The sequence below is a fragment of the Sparus aurata genome, chromosome 9, assembly GCF_900880675.1.
Source record: "Sparus aurata chromosome 9, fSpaAur1.1, whole genome shotgun sequence".
Classification (NCBI taxonomy): Eukaryota; Metazoa; Chordata; class Actinopteri; order Spariformes; family Sparidae; genus Sparus; species Sparus aurata.
In genome coordinates this window covers 27,861,419-27,885,120 of record NC_044195.1, presented here as the reverse complement: position 1 = coordinate 27,885,120, position 23,702 = coordinate 27,861,419, and the positions used below count along the sequence as shown (strand labels likewise).

General features: G+C 40.1%; 1 protein-coding gene across 1 annotated transcript in view; it reads left to right on the top strand.

Annotated features, from left to right (window-relative positions):
• LOC115588715 (polycystic kidney disease protein 1-like 2) overlaps window positions 1–22,770 on the top strand; it is a 41,674-nt gene extending 18,904 nt beyond the window's left edge. The window contains exons 13-40 of the mRNA XM_030429489.1: window positions 100–237; window positions 498–637; window positions 821–952; window positions 1,507–1,627; window positions 2,360–2,491; window positions 3,339–3,452; window positions 4,132–4,246; window positions 4,328–4,518; window positions 4,602–4,832; window positions 4,917–5,018; window positions 6,127–6,305; window positions 6,604–6,750; window positions 7,580–7,779; window positions 7,915–8,141; window positions 8,330–8,530; window positions 8,956–9,221; window positions 11,023–11,257; window positions 11,382–11,469; window positions 11,553–11,687; window positions 12,083–12,268; window positions 13,424–13,754; window positions 14,276–14,409; window positions 14,831–14,958; window positions 16,546–16,706; window positions 18,375–18,585; window positions 19,200–19,301; window positions 19,433–19,564; window positions 21,428–22,770. Coding sequence (XP_030285349.1) covers window positions 100–237; window positions 498–637; window positions 821–952; window positions 1,507–1,627; window positions 2,360–2,491; window positions 3,339–3,452; window positions 4,132–4,246; window positions 4,328–4,518; window positions 4,602–4,832; window positions 4,917–5,018; window positions 6,127–6,305; window positions 6,604–6,750; window positions 7,580–7,779; window positions 7,915–8,141; window positions 8,330–8,530; window positions 8,956–9,221; window positions 11,023–11,257; window positions 11,382–11,469; window positions 11,553–11,687; window positions 12,083–12,268; window positions 13,424–13,754; window positions 14,276–14,409; window positions 14,831–14,958; window positions 16,546–16,706; window positions 18,375–18,585; window positions 19,200–19,301; window positions 19,433–19,564; window positions 21,428–21,637 — 4,689 coding nt within the window. The 3' untranslated portion in view covers window positions 21,638–22,770. The remainder of the gene's footprint in view (window positions 1–99; window positions 238–497; window positions 638–820; window positions 953–1,506; window positions 1,628–2,359; window positions 2,492–3,338; window positions 3,453–4,131; window positions 4,247–4,327; window positions 4,519–4,601; window positions 4,833–4,916; window positions 5,019–6,126; window positions 6,306–6,603; window positions 6,751–7,579; window positions 7,780–7,914; window positions 8,142–8,329; window positions 8,531–8,955; window positions 9,222–11,022; window positions 11,258–11,381; window positions 11,470–11,552; window positions 11,688–12,082; window positions 12,269–13,423; window positions 13,755–14,275; window positions 14,410–14,830; window positions 14,959–16,545; window positions 16,707–18,374; window positions 18,586–19,199; window positions 19,302–19,432; window positions 19,565–21,427) is intronic.
• Window positions 22,771–23,702: the final 932 nt, after the last annotated feature.

Below are 23,702 nucleotides of genomic sequence, written 5' to 3'. Positions count from 1 at the left end.
AACCCACTGGGGACAGTGTTCCATGACAGTCTTTCCAAATAGTTGACTGAATTACAATATAAATCATGAACAATGCTGTTATGTTTTTGTCTGTTGAAGCTTCGTGAGCAGATGCTGGGCACAATGACTTCCATAGTAGGAAAAGTTCCCACTAACACTTCAGATGAGGTTCAGGTGGTGGCCAGGAGCCTTACAGCCCTCACCCAGGAAGGCTCTGAGCTCAGCCCTACAGCCCAGGTACAGTGCTGATTTAGAAATAACATTATAGGAGGGAGGAATAAATCATCAATTTGTCATTATTGTGTAATTTCATTAAGCGCTCTTTTCACTGAGGTTCACAGCTCTTGTTGATGAATACCCAATGAGACGACAGGGCTGACCTTTACCATTTTTGTGCATTCAAGGCAGGGTGTTTGAGGATGGATAACTAACGTCTTTACAACAAATAAATGTCACTTAACACCCACCAAAAATGTTTGTTTGATTTCCACCTCCAGGAAGAGGCTTCATTGTTACTTGGAGACCTCAGCTCATCTCTCCTCAACATGGAGGTGAACAGTAATGAAGGAATACAACTTGCAGCCAGCGCCATTGTTGAGGGAGCAGGAAACATCCTGGATTATTCTTCCAATGTGAGCATTTAACCTGACGGCTCCCGCGCTGATGGGATTTACCTCTTGAGGGAAAGTTGGGTGATTTAGATATTGTATATACTGATGTGTGATTGCAGCTCTTCAAGAGAACATACAGTATGTGTGCAGTTTTGTCTCTACAGCTCAGGTTCGAGAGAAACAACTTCTTCCATGTCATAAATGTTTCCTTTGCAGAAAAACGTCTCTGATGTCCTTCTCGTTGCTCTAACCGACACACAGAGTGCCCTGTTAAAATTCAAAAACGTCAACGAAGGGCCGACTATCATCCAAGAGGCTCATATAAAGATGTCTGTTAATAGGTGAGTTCCTTTCTGTCCAAAATCTGTGACATAGCTAGATTTTAAAAAATTTGGTTACCGGTTGGGAGTTGGGCGGGATGATTTGTACAGCATTGTGGTCATTTGGGTCTGTGCTTAAAACATTTTGGGAAACCATTTCCCAAGATTAATTTCAATACAACATTAGGCCTCGTGAAGAACATTAGTGAACAATTCAAAACATAACTGGCTAATAACTAACAACACTGAACAAGAATATTAACCCAACAGTTTTGTTTTTGCTCCCATTTTTCATGAGCTGAACTCAAAGATCTAAAACATTTTCTATATACACAAAAGGACCATTTCTCTCAAATATCGTTCACAAATCTGTCTAAATCTGTGTTAGTGAGCGCTTCTCCTTTGCCGATATATAATCCATCCCACCTCAAAGGTGTGGCATATCAAGATGCAGATTAGTCGGCATGATTATTGCACAGGTGTGCCTTAGGCTGGCAACAATAAAAGGCCACTCTGAAATGTGCAGTTTATATTTTTGTTCACTTTAATCAGTGTCTTTATATCTTTTCCCTCAGGGTGACAGCAGAAAGTTTACACAACACATCTGTAAATATTCCCAACTGCTCCAGCGCTGCATTTTCTCTCCCAATTCTACCAGCGGATATATTACCTTCAGATGCCACAGTGGACATACGCGTAAGTCATTGAGAGTGCCAACATGTTTACGTGTGTATGTTGAATGTGCTAAAGCTATCCCTGAATCAGGAGTCGACACTTCATACCTATGCATCAACTTAAGATACACTTGCTTCTTCCAGTTATAAGCATATATATATGTGTGTGTGTGTGTGTGTGTGTGTGCGCTTGTGCGTATGTGTTTTTAAATTTGTTTTTAAATGCAGGTAAACCGACTAAAGATAGACAATTGAGTAGTTTCCATCACCGCCAATTGTAGCTTGAGCCGATAAACCTGCGACAACTGCGGAGTTCTTTGACCCGAGAGTAAATGACAACTGTACTTTTCCATGTTAAACATAAAAAAAAAGTCATGTTAGTCTGTGCGACATCTGTATTCGTACACACAAGTACAACTGTGCACGCCACACATTGTATAATGAAGATCAGCAGCTGTCTGAGGGCGACGTAAAGTAAGCGAGGATAACAGAATCATCTTCACTGCTTGACGACTCTGTTTTGTCTCAAATTTGAAATTTTTGCAACAAATAAAATAATGAATGGATCAGACTCAGTGTGCAAGGTTTGGATGACGCATCGAAAGAAACTTAAAAAAAATAGACTTTGTTTGCAAGGGCCATTAGTGTGTGCATAATTAGGTATCTTACAGAGGATGCAGTGCATCTTGTCATTTTCCTCAATAAAAAGTGTCTTAGGTGCTAATGGGGTTTTGCTTTTTAAACACTTTTGCAGATGATGAGCTTAGATAAAAACCCCTTTTCCTGGAACGAGAGAGGCAACATAAGTGGCTTGATAGGTGCTCTATCCCTCACAACAAAAGATGGTTCCGTTATCCCTGTGGAGAACCTGAGCGAGAACATTGAGGTCAGTGCACCAGCAGCGCGGCATCTTCACAGAATTGGTCTATAATGTGCTTTCCTGTCAAGAGCATGTTTTCTGTTAAATGTAACAAATCTATACCTTCTGTTAAGAAAAGCAGACTGCGCTTTCGATAACACAATGCAAAAGGGAGCTTGTACAAGAAGGACAGTGTACTTATATCATGTCAGAATGCCATTCAGCCATTTTTCATGAAAACATTTCACAAGTAAGACATTTTGTTAAGAATTCCATTTTTACGGCCTTATTTATGTTTCAGTAATATAATTAACGTACTGTATGTGCTCTGCCATCTTATCGTCATAGTGATTAAACAGGACAATGAAAAGACGGATATAAACAACGATGAGAAAGTGACGCACAGATCTCAGAACAGTTCACATTCATCCATCCATAAATAAATGAATACAGGATATTTTTCTGTTATCTCCGCTTCATTTAATAATCTGCGTGCACTATGTTCTTTTACATGGTTTGGCCCTAGTGGCTGTAATTACCAACGTGACGCAAGTTCTCTCCGGAAGCACTGGTCAAGACTCTCTTCTACATTACAATTAAACTCATTGTTCCTCTCGCAATGAGCAGATCATTCCGGCTGGAGTGGGTTGAAGGACGATGCGGTCGGCTTTTATTGTAACCAGTCCGTAACACACTCACCTGTAATGCACATGAGGAGATACCTACTCATCACATGTTGTATCCATTCACTGCTCATTTTGTGTCCTCCATTAGTGAGGACCCTTGCCCAACCTCACAAGCTGTATACAGTTTTACATCTGCAAGAAAACTATTACATGTGGATCTATTTTCTTGGATCTTTCCCGGTCCACAGATTCTGTTGCCAAGGTCTGCTGGAGAGCAGGTGAACACCTCATTTTTGGACCTGGGGAACTTCAGCACAACAGCCATAAACATTTCTTCAGCTGACAGTACATTAGTTTTAAAGGTACAGTACGATGTTTTAATCTCCGTTTCTTGGACACGGAGGGGGCAAGGTATTGGTATTTGAAGGGCTAAGGACGAGATTCAAAACTCAACCACCATTTTTTAGAATCACTTGAAAAGTTTGCCTACATAGCGTTGCTTTAATTGTCTACTTCTGTTGACTTTCTTCGTCAGTAATATGTTTGATGAAGTTGGGGTTAGTTTTGTGGGTATTTCACCCCCGATGCCATAATCATAACAGCAGGTGAGTCACATGGGGGGAGGCTTGTTGTCAATTATGTAGCCCATCGCAACTATTGAAACCAACGAGTTCCGAATGGCATGGCAACAACCAGGCTTGTGGGACACAATCAGTACTATCAGTTGAAGGGAGTTGTTAATTGATCGTGGATGGTGTCATTCTCTCAGACAGATTTTTTTTTTAACTATATGCCGAACATAATTGTGCATCAACTCCAAGTGTCTATGTGTGGGACACACTGGCTTTGGTCTAGTTTGACACTGTGGACTATTTTTATCAAATTGAACATATTCATAGAACATATTACAATTCCTCAACTTTGTCTAATTATGTTTTTGCCTTTTTATCAAGGGGCTGAAAACAACCAGAAAACTGTGTTTGGTGATCGTTTGTCTTTGCTTTTCTGGATGCTACAACTATGTCAATATTTCTTTTAAAGATGGTGCCTTCGAAAGATCCTTTACCCTTCAAACTGTTCCTTGGTTATTTGGACTATCCCACTGAAAAAAATTATGCTGCAAAGACTGAGATGCCTCTCCAGGGAACAACACAAGGTAATGCATCTCTTTAGTTACTCTAATGCCTTTTAAATTAAAAGTTGATTAATTACATAATTACTTGTGTGTCTTATGCAGAGGAGAGATACACTTGGCTGCTGGAACCAAAGGATCTGAAGGGAAACATAGGACTGCACTATCTTGTAGTGAGGCCCATAGTTGGTCCAGGTATAAAATCCATCGATGCCAACTTATCAATTACCCCTATCACGACTGAATGCAAATTTTGGAATGAAACAACATTGGATTGGGGCAATAATGGATGCAGGGTAAGAGCAAAGAATCATTCATTCTGTCTATCGTGTATAATATATTACCTGAATTTTCATAACAGAAAATGTTGTCTTCCAAGGTTGGTGTTCAGACCACACCTTTAGTCACCCAGTGTCTCTGCAACCACCTCACGTTCTTTGGGAGCTCTTTCTTCGTCACTCCCAACCTTGTCGACGCATCACGCACTGCTGAGCTGTTTGCGACGTTCGCTGAGAATCCTGTGGTTGTCTGCTTTGTGGGGGCACTCTTTGTGGCATATCTATTGGTGCTCGTGTGGGCACGACGAAAAGACCTTCAAGATGCGACCAAGGTACACGACGATATACTCAGTGAAATTATTCTCACTGTTGTCAGTTCCCCATCTTATATGACTGATGCTTTATGTGGTTGGCAGGTGAAGGTGACCGTGCTGGAGGACAACGACCCCATGGATGAGTACCGCTACCTGTTGAGTGTCAGCACTGGGCACCGAAGAGGAGCCTCTACATCCGCTCAGGTAAATTCGTCATCAGTTCTACAAGTTAGATTAGAAAGAAAAGGCTCTGCTTTTTGGCGGAGTCATCAGTGAAAGGACTTAGCTAGCCCCCTGTCATAAGCATACATGAACATCAACCTTTGGTAAATCATCAGCACCCACAGTACCTCAAGTTGGAGGTCAGATGCAGATCATTTGTTAGCACCTACAGATCTTGGTATGTATTCATTTAGCCTTTTTACTTTCCATTCTGTGTGAGGAAGGAAGTTGGCAAATATGACTAAAACTTTAATACATTGCCTCGTCCATGGACATTTCTGCCTGAGTCGCATCATATTTTCATTGCCAGTGGTCGTTGTTTGACAATTAAGACAGCAACCCCTATGATCCCACGCTACTTCTTGAGCATATTCATTCTCATTGTTTTGATAGTGAGACCCCAAATGGCGAAAAAATTACAGGGGATGCTGTCACAATTTTGCATAGCTTGTCACCTGCTCATTTCTGCCTGCCCTGTCACCAGCCATTCTCACCTAATGAGCCAACTCCACTCACCTGTTCACTTGAGAAACCAGGAATAGTCAATTGAGGATAGTCAGATGGAGCGTGTGAGCAAAATTACAGAAATGTCTCTTTTCAAAGTCTCTGATGGATCCGCCAATATGGCAAGCAGCATCGGGTAGGATAATTGCTGGGCGCAGTAGCAATAGCAGGCGATGAGTTTGTGAAGGTGCAGGCCAGCAGGTGAAGTTTAAGCAAGTGAGGCAACACAGCGAAAAATTTTCCACAGTGGAAAATCTCAAAGCGGGAGATGGAAGGCAGGTGAGTTTACTGGTGATCAGACGAGGCAGGTTGGAAGCGGGTAATCAGCCCGGAGAGTCTTGAATGAGGTGAAGAACAATCTGGCAATGAGTATCTGTGAGGCTGGAGTGTATATACAGAGTAGACTGGTGATGAGGAGCAGCTTTGTGAACAGGCCAGTGGAGTTGGCTGATTAGGTGAGAATGGCTGGTGACAGGGCAGGCAGAAATGAGCAGGCGCTCAGCTGCCAAACTGTGACAGATGCTGATTGTTGTGTTAAGTTTCCTTGTGTTTTTGAACTAAATTTTGACATAAGCCTACTGAACAGGTGACAGTAACTCTGCTTGGTGAAGAGGGAAACAGTGAACCACATCATCTGTCAGATCCAAAGAAGTGTGTGTTTGAAAGAGGTGCGGTGGATCTGTTTCTGCTGACGACACCATTTCCCCTGGGAGACCTGCAGGCCATCAGACTGTGGCACAACAACTCCGGGAGCCACCCTGAATGGTACAGCATACAGAAATGTTTCCAGAAATAATGAAATGTTTCCCATCTCATTAGAAACTACTTCTACCACTGGTCATGCTGTGCCTTCCTTAATGTAGTAAACACGGAACATAACGTGAGCACACAGTGTCTTGGCTGACAATTATCCTGACCTGACAGATGGTTTCTTGCTCTTCTTTTAAGGAGAACACAACATTATTTAAGGCATTTTTCTCAGACAAAGTTTTAGTCATACTGCCACATGAAGTCCTTTGTAATTTGAATAATGTTAGTCAGTCATTCCTTTTATACTCCCAAGGTATGTAGGCAATGTCATGGTGCAGGATTTACAGACGGAGCAGAAATGGCACTTTCTGTGCAACTCGTGGCTGGCCATAGACCTGGGAGATTGTTCCCCGGATAAAGTGTTTTCCGTTTCGACAGAGATGGATTTGAAGAAGTTCAGGTGAGGTAAAAGCATTGAGGTACTGGACACCGAAATTATACACTTAGGCACAGTGTTTAAATCCACAGGGCTGAATTTGAAATTGAAACCGTATGTGTGTATGCAAATTTGAATGCGAGGACAGAGCAAATAAAATTCAATAACCAGCCTAGATTTTAGTTTGTTTACTGCAAGTCTGGCTTTCAAAACATGACAGTAATTGCATTTTGTTTTTATGAGAGCAGAAGTAAAAAAAATCAATCATATATAAAGTCAGTATTTAAAAGAGGATCAACATAGGCTGTTTAATACAATTACTTACAATAATTTTAGTGAATGTAAATGCTGTCAGTGAATTTTTAGGATTTTTTTGTTCAAAAGACTTTAAAAATAAAAATATCTATGAATTCATCAATGTTGCAGGCAAAATGCTAAATTAACAGTCATGTCACTGAGTATGCCTGATCATATTACTGACCAGACATGCGCACAGAGCTCAGCAGGCTACAGTACAATATGTTGTGTTTCTCATAATTAACATGTGGCTACAGACAACATGTACAGTATCTGCTGTCAAGTTGACTCACTCAGTGCTTGGTCTCATGTTTAGTTGGTCCGACTGGTTATAGGTCAGTCCAATTTGTACCCTTTTCATAACGCATCCTGGTAAATCAAAAATTAGCCGAGAGGTTTATTTATAGCACTTTCTTTGGAGACTCAAGTATTAGATTCAGAGCTGTATGCCGTGGTTGAGCGGCGATAAAATGAATGCAATGAGATCACAAATGCGATGCTCGTCAATCGCTAATTTGTTATTCATGAAGCTGCTCTCGTTGCTTTTCTTTTGCAGTAATTTGTTTTTCATGAAGACATCAAAGGATTTCAGTGACGGACACCTCTGGTACTCTGTGATCAGTCGACCACCGAGCAGCACCTTCACTTGTGTCCAGAGAATTTCCTGCTGTTTCTCCCTGCTGCTCTGTACCATGCTGACCAGCGTCATGTTTTATGGCATCCCAGCCGATCCCTCTGAGCAGACCATGGATCTGGGTACAACACCTTTTCATTACAGTTCAATTTATTCTAAAAGAAAACCCCAAAAAGGCCAGTATTATTTGACCTGGGGTTTTTCTGTGCACATCCAGTACCACCTCCAGTATTTGACCCTGCTCTCTCCGTTTCCAGGCCACTTTGAGTTCACATGGCAACAGTTCATGGTTGGAGTTCAGAGTTCCCTCATCATGTTTCCGGTGAATATCCTTATCGTCAGCATCTTTAGGAACACTCGTCCCCGGGAGACTTCTTGTTGCAAGCGCAAATCAGAAAAACTAGATGCCCTTAAAGAGACTTCCATCCCAAAGACTGCCTCCACCAACATGGATGCCAGTGTTACCTTAGAAACTGTCATTAAGGTATGTGCCTCATGTTGTCTTATTTTTATTGTGCTACTTATATGATTCCTGCCCTTTATGAGCTGCTCTGTTAACAGCATTGAAGGTTTTAATGGATAATTACACTCCAAGTACATGTTCATAGCAGAATATTACAATGTCATATATTCTACATGTTTCTGTAAGTTTATTAATATTTTCTCCTTCAGGACATCACAAGAATTTCTCATTCACTTTCTAAAACTGTGAAAAGCAACATACCATTCACAGAGACTGAGTTTGGTCCTGAAAAACAAATCGATATCAACGCTGCCCTGTCTGTGCTGGAGGACTTCATCAAACAGAACAACAAAACCAGTGACACCGCCCAGTCCAAAACACCCAACATCCTTCAGCCTGAGCTACCAGGTGTGTAACTGCTGTGAATAGATGTTCAGTATTGGGTGAGGTGGGTGTAAATGAGATTTTATTATATAGCCAGCACTGTTTTTGTTGGGCTGGAAAAGTGATAATCACAGCGTAGTACAACAAAGTGTATGTTGTAATCACAAGAAGACCAAATATTCTAGTCTTGAGGATGAGATCAGGAGACTCATGTCCTGTGGAGTGAAGCTGCTTCGTAGTCTGGTGGCACAGTAGCAGATACTTCTGTCTCTTTTGCTAGATAGTAGCAGGGTGAAGTGACTATGGTCTAGCTGGGTGTTGTCTTTTAGTATCTATTAAATGAATAAGACAAAATTAAGCAGTATTTATAAAAAGGGCATCTGAAAAGTCTGCATACAATGATGCACACCTCTGTACATGCAACATGTGAATGAATTCTTAAGTGCTTGAGTCAGAAATGTTGTTTTCAGAGGGCAGTGCCAGTGCGCCTCCTGAGTCAACAGCGGAGGGGATTCAGAAGAAGAGCAACAAAAGCCAGTATCTATACCGGCAGCTGTGCCACATTGACAAAGAGCTGAGTGAGCTGGGACCCTCCGCCTTCCCAACGCTGCACAGCTACAGCCAGGCTATGCTGCAAGTCCGGGGCATGAAGGGCTCTCTTGAAGATCAACTCTCCAAATCTAACTGTGTCAACCAAGATGATCTTTCCCAGGAAAAGTACGGAAGTCACTCGCTGGTGGATTTTCATATGTTAGCCCGTTATCTACAAACAGAACATATCTATTATTACATTCCAGAGTACACCAGAGCCTTTGGAGTCACTGGAAAGTATTTAAATTAATGAATGAATCGCATTAATGTTTTTTCTTTGTTTTGTTTATCTTTAGTTCCTCTTCTATAATAGTTATTTGTCACAACAGGACAATGCAGCTGCTAATGGTGACCACTTTAGAAATAGTTTTTTGGTTGTTTTCAGAGGCACCCTGACATTCAAGATAAGAAAGTAGCAGTAGTAGTTGATTGACGTCACAGGTTTTGATTAAAATATTCTCTGCCCACGACTGAAACAATATTTGACATTGATATAAAAAGGTCGGGAGTCTTCAAATTTGTTCACTCTGATGAATTACTCTTATCAAGAGTGTTTCAAGCCTTTTCAAATTGGTTTTGTTTGTGTGTCAAAATGAATTTACCCAATTAGGCAGTGGGATTGGAAAGTTGGCAGTCAGTTTGAAAGAACAGTTCAACTTTTCAACTTTTGTAAAAGAGGCTTTTTCTTTTCTTTGATCAATCACATCTTTACGTTTAATATGAAACTGGAGCCAGCAGATGGTTGTCTTCACTGAGCATAAGAATGGACACAAGGTCAAGCAACTAGCGTCAGTTGTCACCAGCGTTAAAAAGAATGTGCCTACCAACACCTTTAAATGTTACTGGAGGTTATAAGAAATATGACTAAGATGAGTTGTAGTTGATGTGTTGTAACTATTTCTTAGTCAGGTGCAGTGACTTCCTGACCTCTTGGTGACGCCTGGCAGCTGTTCACCAATAAATTGTTGATGTTAAACCCTCCAAAAAAAACACAACTTGTAATTCTTCCTTTTGGCTTTGTTATAATTAAACAAAAGATGAGTAAATTGTGAAATTTAGAGATTCTGGAAGGAAGATTATGCAACTGAATCGCTTCAAAAACTGGATGTTTATTTATGTTGCAGCCAAAAACCACTTTGGAAAGAGTCATGGTTTGGCTTAAAATACAAAAAAATGGTTCTGTCGCTGCATACATGGTTTGAGATTGCCCGACTTTGCATGAAAAATATCTGGTTTAATATCCAGTGGTGTCACTCTTACAAACTTAAAACTTGCGGACTTGAAATGCGGTCATCCGTTTGGCAACCTCATCCCTTTTAACCCCACCACCATCCCCTCCACCTCCTGATGTTAAGGTGTGATTTGAACATAATATGGCAGGTTTTGTACAATTCTAAATATAGTACACATCCCATAACATACAAAGTTGGACGTATCTGTTGTTCTCAGAAACATTCACTCCCAAGAATTTATCCTGGCGACTGGGCTGAGACTGTGTTATGTTAAGACAGATACTCTGCTTCTAGTCTTAATGCCAAGCTAAGCTAACCAGCTGCTGGTTGTAGCTTTATATTGAGCATACCGACATAGGACTGCTGTTAAATTTTCATCGCTCAGTTTCACTAACATTTTGAAGAATTAATTAGGAAACACAATCTGTGGATAATGGGCTTAAACCCACAGTCTGCTATGGTTTCATCTAACCACTTTTCATTTAATTATATAAATTAATCTGTATATAGGTCACAGCAGACATAAAACCACTGATTACATCAAAGATGTTAATGTGAAGTAAATGTGTTTGAGCTGAATATGTGAGATACCCATTTAAAACAAGACTATTCAAGTGAAATACATTAATTGAGCCTTATATAAAGTTATGTTGGAGTAAATGACATCCTTTAATTCCTTTCTCTTGCAGGCTGAGCCCTGCAGACAGCACTGATGGTGAGGCTAGTCAGAAGAGGAGGGTGTGGTGTCACGGAGGGCTCCCCTGGTGGTTCATTTTTGTCGGCTGGCTGCTCGTGATCGCATCCAGCGTCGTGTCGGGATATTACACGATGCTTTATGGGTTGAAATTTGGGAAGGAACGTTCCATAAGCTGGTTGGTATCCATGAACGTCTCCTTTTTTCAGAGTATCCTCATCGTTCAGCCACTGAAGGTGAGAAGGCACCTCCCCCTCCTCATTATAGTTACAGTACAAAGAGCTTACTCTTTATGAGCACACTTCAAATATTCATATATTGGGAGAAGACCGCATTAAATGGTCATGCTTTTTACTACAGGTGCTCTGTCTCGCAGTCTTCTTTGCGCTTGTAATTAAAAGAGTGGATGAAGAAGATTATCAAAATGTGGCGTTTGTAGGAAATCAAGGTAAATATTAAAAAAAATCCCAAAAGTACACTTTCTTGGTCTGAATTGTTGACTTACGCATCACTGGAAATATTTACCCTTAGGTGATTGCAAGGACCAACACATGGTCAGACAAGATCGCGGCCTCTACGAGCCTCCTCCTCCTGCAGACATTGAGAAGATGAGAAGGAACAAGATCGTGGAACAAAAAGCTTTTGCCCTCCTCAGAGAGATTTTGAGTGAGTACAAAGACTTTTTTGTTTTTATATCAGTGAGGGTATCTTCGAAGGGAGGATTAACATATTCACCGGATCAAAGGACATTTGATCATGGAAAACATTCTGCTTCAGATACTGGAAACTTAAAACACACTGTATGTCAGATAAGACAGAGCTCAACTCTTGTACCACGCACATTTTCAGGCTCCAAAAACTTAACTACAGTTCTCAACTTGTGTTACCATCTTCTGTCCAGACTGAAACATGCCTTATTTATAGATATTTCCCTCTGTCTCGTCCCCATCTTGTCTAAGAATTTTGCATATTTGTGCCCTTCACATCCCATAATCCTGGTGTCAGTTTGCATCTACTGAACATCTCTGACTCTGAAATAATCTCTGCTATATTTGTTGCAGCCTACATGGGGTTTATGTGGATGTTGCTGCTGGTGGCGTATGGCCAGAGAGACCCCAATGCTTTTTTCCTGAACCAGCACATTCGGAATAGCTTCAGCGCAATGACCTCAGACAGCATGAGTGTGGGAGATGTGTTCACTTGGGCCAACACATCTCTACTAAGTAACCTCTTTGGAGTTTATCCAGGTAAAAATATATCCACACCATCAAATTTATAACATATATAGTATTCTGTTGCTAGTTTCTCAGATGGGACATGGGATTCCTCTGCACACACTTGAAACAGCACAGACAGGGAAGGGAAGGTTTTTAAATGATCTTGTGTTTTTATCGTGATAGATAAATAATGGTCACAATTTTTAATAGACACCATTGATATATCTACCTGTACTTTGTTATCGATGTATACAGATGGAAGCTTTTTCATCTGTTGGTCTGTTTTGTGTGAAAAGCAGACTTGTCGCTCAAATGCTGCGGCGTCCAACTCCACGGCCGGGCATCGGGAGGCTTTTAGTATTTAATTTCTAATCTCTCAGTATTACACAGTGTTTAAAAGTCCGTAATTGCAGGCTAATGCCGAAAAAGCAGCAATTAGCACCACATTTTCGCTGGACAGCTGTCTTTAAAAAAAAAAAAGAGCATTTGCACTGAGGCTTAATTAAGTCACCCCAGAGACTCATAACTCAAAACCTGATTAATTGCCCGAACGATCAAAGATCTCGCTGCTGTGCGACTGGTTGGATTCCTGTCAGAAATGTGTCTGTTTTGAAGGTTGAGTTGCAATGTCCAATTCCTTTCATGACTGGTGTCAAAACACTTCAGTGAGCTTGTGCCTGATGTGACCGTAGTAGAATTTAACATTATGTAGATGAAACTGTTTGGTCTTGAGACACTTTGACTATGTTGTCCTCATTTTTCTAGACCTCTGTGCCTGCTTTTTACGTTCCACTTATATTTGGATTGAACAAAGTAACACTTTGTTTTGCGGAAGAGCAATTCCATCTTACCCAGTCAATTGAGCAATTTTAGCAGATTCTTGGCACGGAGAAAATTCAGAATGCAAGATGAAAAGTTGATTTTCATCTTACTATGTACAGCAATTTGTGCCATTATTGAGATAAAAGTTTGAGGTTTAAACTTGGCTAAATAACCCAACAGTAATCTGCACAGAAATACAGCAGAAGTGACAAATATTTGATTGTTGTGAGTATGTTGTACGCAAATGTTAATAGAATAGAATAGTTCAGAAGACACACAGAGACCATAAACCTTTAAATTGCTTTCATTCAGCACTTCCCGAGTAAAAGCCAAACGCTGACACTGTAAATCACTGTGTTCCAGGATTCATCACAGACGGAAACTCCAAACTGGTGGGTAATGCCCGTCTTCGTCAACTGAGAGTGCAGAAGAAGTCCTGTCAGATCGACCGGTTAATGCTCAAGCATGTAACAGACTGCCGTGCCCTATATTCATGGGAGGAGGAGGATATGGGCTCCTATGACCCTGGCTGGAACCACTCTGTAATGGATAACAACTCTGAGAGCACATTCAGCCCATGGAAGTACCGGACACAGGCTCAGGTCAGGGCTCACCCTGTCTGGGGCAAAATGGTGCTCTACAGGGGAGGTGGCTTTGTGGCAGAGCTTGGTCCAGATTCACAAAATGCCAGCAGGTATGTACTTTAGAAAAACAACATCTTAATTAGACCGGAAAAGTCAGTGTCAGTGACTCCCAAAGAGATGTGTATTACTGTTCTCAAAACACAAGATGTATGCATGACTTTAGTTAGTTCATTCATTAGTTAGTTAGTTAGTTGCTAAAACTACAGGGATAGGTTTAGGCACTAAAGCTACTTAGGGAGGAAAACTACTTGGTTAAGTTTAGGCAAGAAAACTAGGTGGTTAGGTTTAGACAATTAAACTAATATGTTAGGTTTAGGCAAGAAAACTACTCTGTTGATTAGACAATTAAACTAATATGTTAGGTTTAGGCAAGAAAACTACGTGGATAGGTTTAGGCTTAGAAAGGTTTAGGGTTTCTTACTGGACATGAACAGCGGTCTTCTCAGTGTGCAACCATCAGTCCTTCCCGTCTTCCCTCTACAGACTTTTCACTCTTTATACTACTACTAACAATAATCACTACTATCTGTTCGAGGTGTGCAGTTAAAATATTAATATTCTCCACCTGCAGCACCCTTGAGTACCTGTTCAGGAACAAATGGCTGGATATGTACACCAGGGCGATCTTTGTGGAGTTCACTGTTTATAATGCTAACGTGAACCTCTTCTGCATCGTCACCCTCTTGTTTGAGACGACAGCTGTAGGTAAGGTTGAATGTTTCATCTCATAATGTATTAACAGCTTTGCAGAAAGATGCAAATGCGAATGCAGCTTTGTTAAAGATGATTTATAATATCAATACGCCAAGCTGTGAGTTTTAGTCCGTACTGTCATTCTTTGTTGCATTACGTTGTTGCACACTTCACTATGTCAGTGAATTCATGCTGCCCTGCTTCTGTTAAAGGCACTTGTCTATTGAGCCAGTTTGCCTGCAGAACATTTGTCATTGAACGTCTCTTTTCAGACGCACGGAAAAAAAATGTTTATGTGACTTTGCATTTCTGTTCTGTACATTCATGCAAATTAGTGTATATTAAATTTGAAAGCATGCTTTGCATATTTAAACATAAAAGACATCTGTTTGTTAAAAATGTTTGAATAAAATGTCCTCTGTTGGTCTTATAGGAGCCTTTCAGTTCAGCAGTAAGCTGCAGAGTGTTCGGCTTTACCAATCAACCGGCGGTCTTCACATCTTCGTTCTGGCCGCTGAGATCATATATATGCTTTTCATCCTCTATTACATGTTCCTGCAGGTAAACCCTAACAAAAGTGGAACTGCAGCCCTCATTGATTGCTCGGTTCTTTATCATCCATGCATCTGTTTGAATTCAGATATTTAATCAGACCCTTGATATGTAGGCAGTGCTCATTAGCAGTGAACATGAACCCTGTCACCCCGGCTCTGAAGGGAGCATTCTTCTTATATATAAGCTTTTCAGTTTAATTTTTCCAGAACACATCGCAGTTGTTTGTCACTGTGACTTACATCATACAGACTGATGTGACTTTGAATTTATGATGAACCTATTTTTTGAAAAATTTCATCATTCATCAAACTCTCACCAACAGATTTGTTTATGCATCCAAAAGCAAATGACAGCTGACTCAGAGCACCTTATTACTCCACAGTTCATGTTTCCTGTAATATTCCACCTTTATAAAGTAAACATAAGAGTAAATAGCCTGTCTCAGTTGTATGTGTGCTAAATAATTACATAAGGGAAGAATTATTCCAGGACATTAACAGTAATGTGTTGATGGCGATGTTGTTGTCGTGAGGATGTGTTTTGTTCATATTCTGTGTTTTTTTTCCATATGACAGTCATTATTAGTCAGCTCATAATCACTGTTCCTTCTCTATCTACGAAACAGATATTCTTAGTGCAGCATTGAGTCATATCTGAATTATGCTTTTCTTTCGGCCATTGTGGTTTATCTCATGGGTTTTCACCATAATATGTGTCATTTGTGTAATTCTGTAATTTCTGAGATTGTCAGGTTCCATTGTATGTCCTTTATTCAGCCCCTTGAGACGGCTATTGTGATACAGGGACTCACAAATAAATTTGTCTTGGTATTTTTGGCCCGTTTTGCCATGTTTTTTTGGCTCACTAATTGAGGCAACAATTTCCAGTATTGAGCGAGAGCGCTGGAGCCGCAGTTCATCAAAGTTCGCCCACAAAAGTGTTTGTTTTTGCTCCTAACAAGCTCAGATTGTTATTCTGACAACAGTATGAAATGGAAACCTCTTCAGAGATGGACCTTTCTGAAAAATGAAAAGAGCTGCTGTTGCCCTGACCAAATCCACCAAACACAATTTAAAGAAACAAAGTAAAACACCAAAACAGACATGTGAGGGAAAGCAGCCAGAATGTGACGTATTCAAATGTAATTCAGCCAACCCAGATTTGGTGGAAACAGTGGAAACACAAACCAAGAATTGCTTTGGTGAGTTTTCTTTGGAATTCTGTCGATTTTGAATGAAATGTGTGTCATGATGAGAAAATGACAGATGGAGTCATGTGGCTTTGAGGAGAGGCTTCCTGGTTAAACAAAAAAATATTTTAGTCCTTAACAAAATGGTCTGTCTCTGTCGGGATCCTTTCCATTATGTTGTGGCAAACTTAAAATACCAATCTGTGCCTGTCAGTAGCAGAAACAGACACTCTGAGTGGACTGGCAGTGGTCTCACTTGTTACTGGACCAATTTAAAAAATTGGGCCTGTTGCTCACTTGGACACAAAAACATTGAAAAGTAGGACCCTGGTTTATTTTGACTTGTGTTAATGGCTCCTCTCTTGTTTGTTTGCCAATTATTTCATTTTTTTTTTCCCTGGAAGGGTAAATTATTGAAGCAGCAGCGGTGGGCTTACTTCAGGTGTAAGTGGAACCTTCTGGAGTTGACCATCATCCTACTGAGCTGGAGCGCCTTGGCTTTTCATATCAAAAGGGCCGTGATTGGGGACCGGGATATGACCTACTACCACGACCACAAAGACCAGTGAGACTAACATATACTTATTAGTAACCTCATGTTTCATCCTTAGTTTGAGGGGAATGAAATACAACTATCAAGTTAACATGTTCCAAAGTCAAGAAGATGTGATGTACATTTTATGCTCAGCTCACACTACAAGATTTCAACCTTATTTTTCCGTCTCCAATACTGCAAAATGGTGCCTCACCTCAGTAAGTCACAATTGCAATTGGCTGAACTTTTGCATGCGCTTGCCAAGAGCTCAAAACACGAATCAAGCAGGTTAAATATTTGGTTGGCTCAGCTGCAGCTAATGAGAGATAGACACTGAAACCATTATAAACCTTGTCCTCCTTGATGAACCACAGTGCAAGCAGACACCTATATGGTTCATTGCAAAAATATATCAATTTATATATTTATTAACATCCAACTCTGTCACCTTTATTGTATTCTTTTTCCTCCTTGTTTTTTTTTGCCTCAAATCAGAGCAGAAAAACAATTGGGCAGCTTGTTTCTTGTCACAGTTCTTGCTCATGTTTTATGTGACAAACCATATTTTTATTAACTTCAAGAATTAAAATCCCAAGGCATGACTTTGCAGTTTTCTTGTTAGCCATTTTAGCTTCATGGAGCAATGTGAGTCCGTCTTCTGTCCAACCAAAATAACTCTCAGACTGAGTAGTTTGGTATTTTGAACCGACTTCCACAGTCTCCAGTGATTTAAAGCAAATTTAATCACATGAATCTAATCATAATTAATCATTGGGTAATCCCCTGACTCGAGTTATATTGGTTGGCATATAAGAGATTGGATAGATTGCCATGACATTATGTACACACAGGAGTCCATCAGCTGAGCATCTAGCACCAGGAGCTAAGAAGGCGGTCACAGTTGGGGGTGCTGATACGTCATTCTGTATTATGAGGTTATAAAAAAGGGTTGCAGGTTGCAAATGTGAACACCAAAATAGTATGAGTCAAAACAGCCACAGCCGTTAGACAATTAACAACAGCACGGAGATGAAGAGGGAGAGGAATTCCCCAGACTCCCTTATAAAATCACTCAATTTTGTGAGTTGTCTTGTTCAGAGAAACTTAATAATCCTCATGAAATGTTGTCTATTAGAAATTATAATTAATTAATTAATTAATTAACTATTTGGGCCCTCTTGTAAATTCGGCAGATGACAGCAGACATTGAGGTTATTTTCTTCCTTGTGTAAAGTACAAGTGATATCTAGAGCGCGGTTGAGAGGCAAGATCTGATCACAAAGTGGTCACCCGAAGAGCAGATGCATGTTAATATCAGGCGTGAACTGACCGATTCGGAGCTGTTCACTTGTGAGCTGATCACCAAAGACAGATATCAGTACATGTCAGGATAAACAGCCTCACGGATTACAGTAATGCGGCATTGTAAGGATACAGTGGTTTTATGGGGAGACAATCTTATATAAGGCAGATGTGCCTGTGTGTCTTTCTTGCTGCTACAAATCTGCATCACACATTTTTTAAAAATTAATTAATGGTTTGATCCGCAGCACCCCAACTTCCCGTGTCCATGTCTAACGCTTAGTCTTGGTGTATTTATGTTTGCTCTAAACTCCTTACGTAATCATTTAACTATTTTACAGTGTCACTCTATTGCTCGTATCTGCAATTGTTCACATCTTCACTGTTTTCTTGTAGATTTGCCAGTTTTTATGAGACGGCCAAAGCAGACTCGACGCTCCAGTACCTGATCGCCTTCCTGGTCCTGCTCTCCACCATCAAAATGTGGCACCTTCTCAGACTGAACCCCAAGATGAACATGATCACTGCCACACTGCAGCGGGCCTGGAGTGACATATCTGGCTTCCTGTTGATCATACTGATCATGTTCTTGGCATATTCCATCACGGTGAATATCTCTGCCTTTTTTTTAACCAAGACCATCGAGCAGCAATGGCTGAAAAAATTACATTTTTGTTTTGTGTTTTCCTTGAAATATAAATTACGCAGTTCTCCTGTGTCTCCGGGGGTTGTGGTTCAACTTAGAAAAGTGAATACATTTTAAAATAAGACTTCATTCAATTTAATTCAACAGGGAGAGGAAAGTAGCAGGGATTGTTAAACAAGTAAACCTTTTTACCTTTCCCAGACAAGGAATCCTTAACGGTACAGACATTTAAAATTAAACTGTCAGAGCGCTGTCAATTACATTAAGTCTTTTATAAAGTCAACATTTTTCCGAAAGAAAGAAATTTCACCGCAAGCGGTTGAGTGCAGCGATCCTCTAACACATCCTCAGAACTTACCGATCTTTCCTTTGTGTGTGTGTGTTATTGACGGTTATTGAGCACAGATGGCGGCGGTGCTGTGGGAGGTTGTCTTTAATATATTCATGAAATTGAATCTTCTAATTAACAGTTCATATTCTCTATGGTTGGAATGTACTGTGTGGAGAGTGTGAAATTCTAATGGATCACCTCAATCATTTAGTTCCAACATTATCTTTTTAATCATCTCCTATAGAGCAACGTGATTTATGGCTGGAAGCTTTCCTCCTATAGAACATTTGCAGATTCTCTCCTCACCATCATCAGTTTGCAGATTGGCATCTTTAACTATAACGAGGTATGTTATAGTGTAAAACACTTTAATGTGAAATTTTCTGGGCTAATCACCAAGACATTCTACAGAATCTAAAGACTTCCATTGTATCTCGGTGTCAGCTCAAACTAATATCACCGTCTGTCTGTTTGCAGGTTCTGGACCTCTACCCCTCGCTTGGTTGGTTACTTTTTGGCTCCTGCATTGTGTTCATGACGTTTGTGGTGCTCAATCTCCTCATCTCAGTGATTCTCGTCGCATTCAACCAGGAGCAAATACATCACAAGGTAATATCTAAGACATGACATTATTCTAGGCAACTGATCAAGTGTTTTTTTTATTTATCTATTTTAACAGATGAAGACCCCAGGATGATACAATCGTACACTAACAACATAATGTACAACGACGTGGCACAACAAATACAGTGTTGTATAAATACCTAAAAGTATCTGATATTAAATGCACTTTGAAAGTATCAAAAGTAATTATCTGGTAAATGGTACATAAAGTTCCCACGAAACAGCTCAAGGAGTTCTCCGAGAAGATAGAGGCCAGTTTGATGACAGGAAATACAGCGTGTCATGAAGTGGAAGTATAAAGTAACAGAAATTGTGAATACTCAGGTACAGTTACTCTAAACTGTAGTTAGGAAAAGACTGAAAACAGAATATAGAAAAAAGAAAAAGACAGCTAGTTAAAAGTACAGTAAATTAAAAAAAATACCATAAAATAGCTACATAAGGCTGCCATATTTTCATAAAGGTATTGATGATGAAAGCATCAGAACCTCACGTGGCTTTAATATGAACAGCCTTTCCATCAGTGAAGGCACAGAGAGAGACTGGGTTATATTTGACTCTTTTCAAAGACGAGTGGTTTTCTATAATGCATGTTCCAGCTTCACAACTTTGCTTGATTTAACTGCAAGATGCCTCATTATGCCCTCTTAACATCTCACAATGGCAGAAGGTACAAGGCTGAAGTGATACATTTCCTTAGAATCTCAAAGGAAAGACACCTTTACCTGCTCATTATGCTTCCTCACACTATGCAGAGCTGCTACTAAGTGCAGGGCCTCGTCAGTCCCGGCTCAGTTTGACAGAACAATTCACCCGACTCGATAACTTTCAAGTGTTTTTCAATATCCTGTGCCGGGATGGTTCAATCACTGGGGAGGACACGGCCAACAAAAGAGCTGCTGAAGCCTGACCTTGAAATAATTGTGTGTCAGGATGGTAGCTCTCTCGCCCCCCAAACCCGCCCGTCTATCTCGCTACTGCAGAGAAAAACTTTAGATTGTGTGAGGTTGTTTTTGTGATAAAAAAACAAATTCCACACCTACAACATCAGCCTACATCACAGCTGGTCAAGCCAGTTCAAACACTGAGAATGTTATTTATGCGAATGTCTGTAAAACTATAGGCCTAAAACTGTTTTAGAGCTGTTCTTCGTATGAACCAGGATAAATACATTTACTGCTATATTTTAACTTTGTTGTTTCTATTTAGGACACTTATCACCTTTGTTGTTATTACATGTAAGTGTAGTGGGACTTGTGATGTCACTTATTGTATAGTTAGCCAAATTAACCCCAGGTCTCACTGGTGGAAAGGAGGAATGTGGCTTATCCACATTGCATGAAAATATGAAAATATCATAAATATACCAAAATACACTGGAGGGGGACCTCAATACAGTGTTGAAGGGATAGTTCCATTCATTCCTAAAGATAGACATAATGATTTATCTTGCAGCTCCTCTAGACTTTCCAAATTTTATCAGACTGAATGGCTCAAATTATTAAAGTCAAACGAGTCATTTTGAGGGGGTTGTGACGCTCAAAAAACAGTTTTACAGACTCTTTTTTCACAATATGAGCTTTTGGGAAAAAGTGTTTTTGGGCTGCGTGTTGTAATGACACATTTTGGCCACTACGAAAGTTGGCATCAAAGACTTGCAGTCTTCCTGGGGTCTTGCTTTGTGGTCAGATTAGCGACGTCCGGTTAAACATATTGTTCGCAATGTATGACATACTATTACTATATGAATGTTATTAACGTAGTCAAATGGTCCCAGTTTTGGCAAATCAGCCACATTGTTATGTTTTGGTGTCTAAAAAGGGTTTTGTCATCTCTTCTCTCACTCAGCCGTCGGACGAAGAGGAGATTGTCGACCTGATGCTGCAGAAAATCTGCAGTCTTTTTGGGATCAGCTATAAAAGTGAAAACAAAAAAGACACCCAGCTGGTTCCTGAAGCGAACGGAGACTTGACTCTTAATAACAGCAGAACCATCCTTAACAATTCCTCAGTGGATGTAAATGTTCTTAATACTGCAGACGAAAAAGTAAACCCCTAGGAACATATAGCTGAATGTTTTTATGCAATCACATCCACATGCTCGTTTAATCGTGTTCGTTATTTTTATCTTGTTCCATTCTGGACGGTCTGATCGTTCATCATCATCATCATCATCATCATCATCATCATCATCAGTCTTTGTGAATATGGTGTGATGGATAATCATCACACATTAGATTGTAGCGCACAATTATACCGCAGATTGTTGGCGTGAATCACATGTTTATTTTGAGAGTGTTTCATCCACGGCGACTGTTTGCTCTCATCGCCCTTACTGGGGATGCAAAAGGAAGAGTTACACACGTCAATGTAGGTATCATATCACATTAACTTGCCTGTGAAGTAATTAAAGTTTCAAAAGTAGAAAGATCGATTCCTAAAAGACACTTTATGAATAAGAAACTGTTGTAAAACTGCAAATGATAATTGTTAATTGTCTTGCTTTGTAGACGAGCTTTTCATGAACTGCAGCCAGCAGTAACAGCAGGGACAAACACACTGTGTTCTTGTGGCTGCTTGACAATAAAAAGCAGCACGTTTGCCAGCTGAACACTCTGAATGTAAAGCAGCCAGCAGGATGTGTCATTTACATTAGATGCACGGCGCTGACACGGTGTAAAGGGAGTGAACCATAAACACACTGAGGCTGTTTTTGAATTAGATTACATGCTGTTTTGCTTTCCTGTGAATCCCCTGTGCTCGGAATAGTGATGGACATAGGTGGTGATTACTGAATGTATATACAAAGAATGACTGTTGCAGAACCAGAAATACAGAGGCGTTTTTTTCTCTAATGATCAATGATTGTAACTTTTTAATCAAAGCTGGGGTTGTTTTTTTTGTTTTTTTTACATAATTTTACACTTGTTTGGCAGACAAGATGTAGATCCCATGTGTCAGTTAAGACGTGGTGAATATTTCCTCTATCTTTCATATACCTTTGTCATCTTTTATTCATATTTTGATAACCGGCTAAAGTAAAACCCTCAAAGCAGAAATGCCTTTGTTTCATGTGAAATATAAACTGCATCTGTGGGTGAAAAGGTTTGTCTGCTTTCATAAACAAAACAGTATATTAAGTGTGTGAGGTTGCTGTTTAGACACTTAGCTAATAAATAACCAACATTGTGATGCTGACAGAACCTGACTTTTCTGTGACACATTGTAGGTAGGAGACCTTTAATGCTTCATTGTGTTTTCCTTTCTTTAAGTGTTTTATAAAGGTTCTTGTGCATGTAAAAGAACTTGAAAGTTATAAAGGTCTGAGTCCGCACCAACAGAAGTTCCTCTCTCCCACAGAAAACACCGCTCCTGAACACCTCGTCAGTAGTTCCGTCTTTAGTGCTGTGATTTTCTGTCATTGTGTCGCACATTTGCAATATGAATGCCTTGCAGCTAGTTTTGCACGTAAGAATTGATTCTGTTGTGGTTAGCAGTGCTGGGTCAGGCACGTGTGAGCCGACCAATCAGAGCAGAGATAGGAGCAACCGTAAAATAAAGTGGACAGTATGAAAAAAGTGATGTTTTTTGAGCAGTGTGTCCTTTGAAATTACAATACCTAACAAAAGCTATGAAGATAACTTCTCTTCATTTGACGGGCATAAGCCAAACCACGGTGTTTCACTGAACCTAACCAAACCGCAGATGTACGACAGAGATCCGATACGCCTGTTATTTTGTGAACAGTGATTTTTGTTGTCTTGAAAGTCACTAGCAATCAAGCTATTCAAATGTTCATGAATGAGGATGTGTTTTGCCAGGAAGTGCGTTGTCAGGAGTTGAATGTGTAGCAACACCCACTGTAGGTTGTCCTTGAAAATCAACGTCAACAGAAAAGCATTTCTTGGTCTTTATTGTTGGATCAATGATGAATTCACAGGAGGACAGTACCAGAGGGAGTTACAGTTTACTGCTCTGAATCAGGAGTAATGTGGGGAAAAAAAGGGGTATAATGGCAAAAAAAGTCACTTTGTCACTGATGTGTGCATTTTGTTTCCAGAAGTATGTGGACACATGCTGTATGCTAGCAAGCTATAAGTACATTATTCTGTTTCCACTCTAAT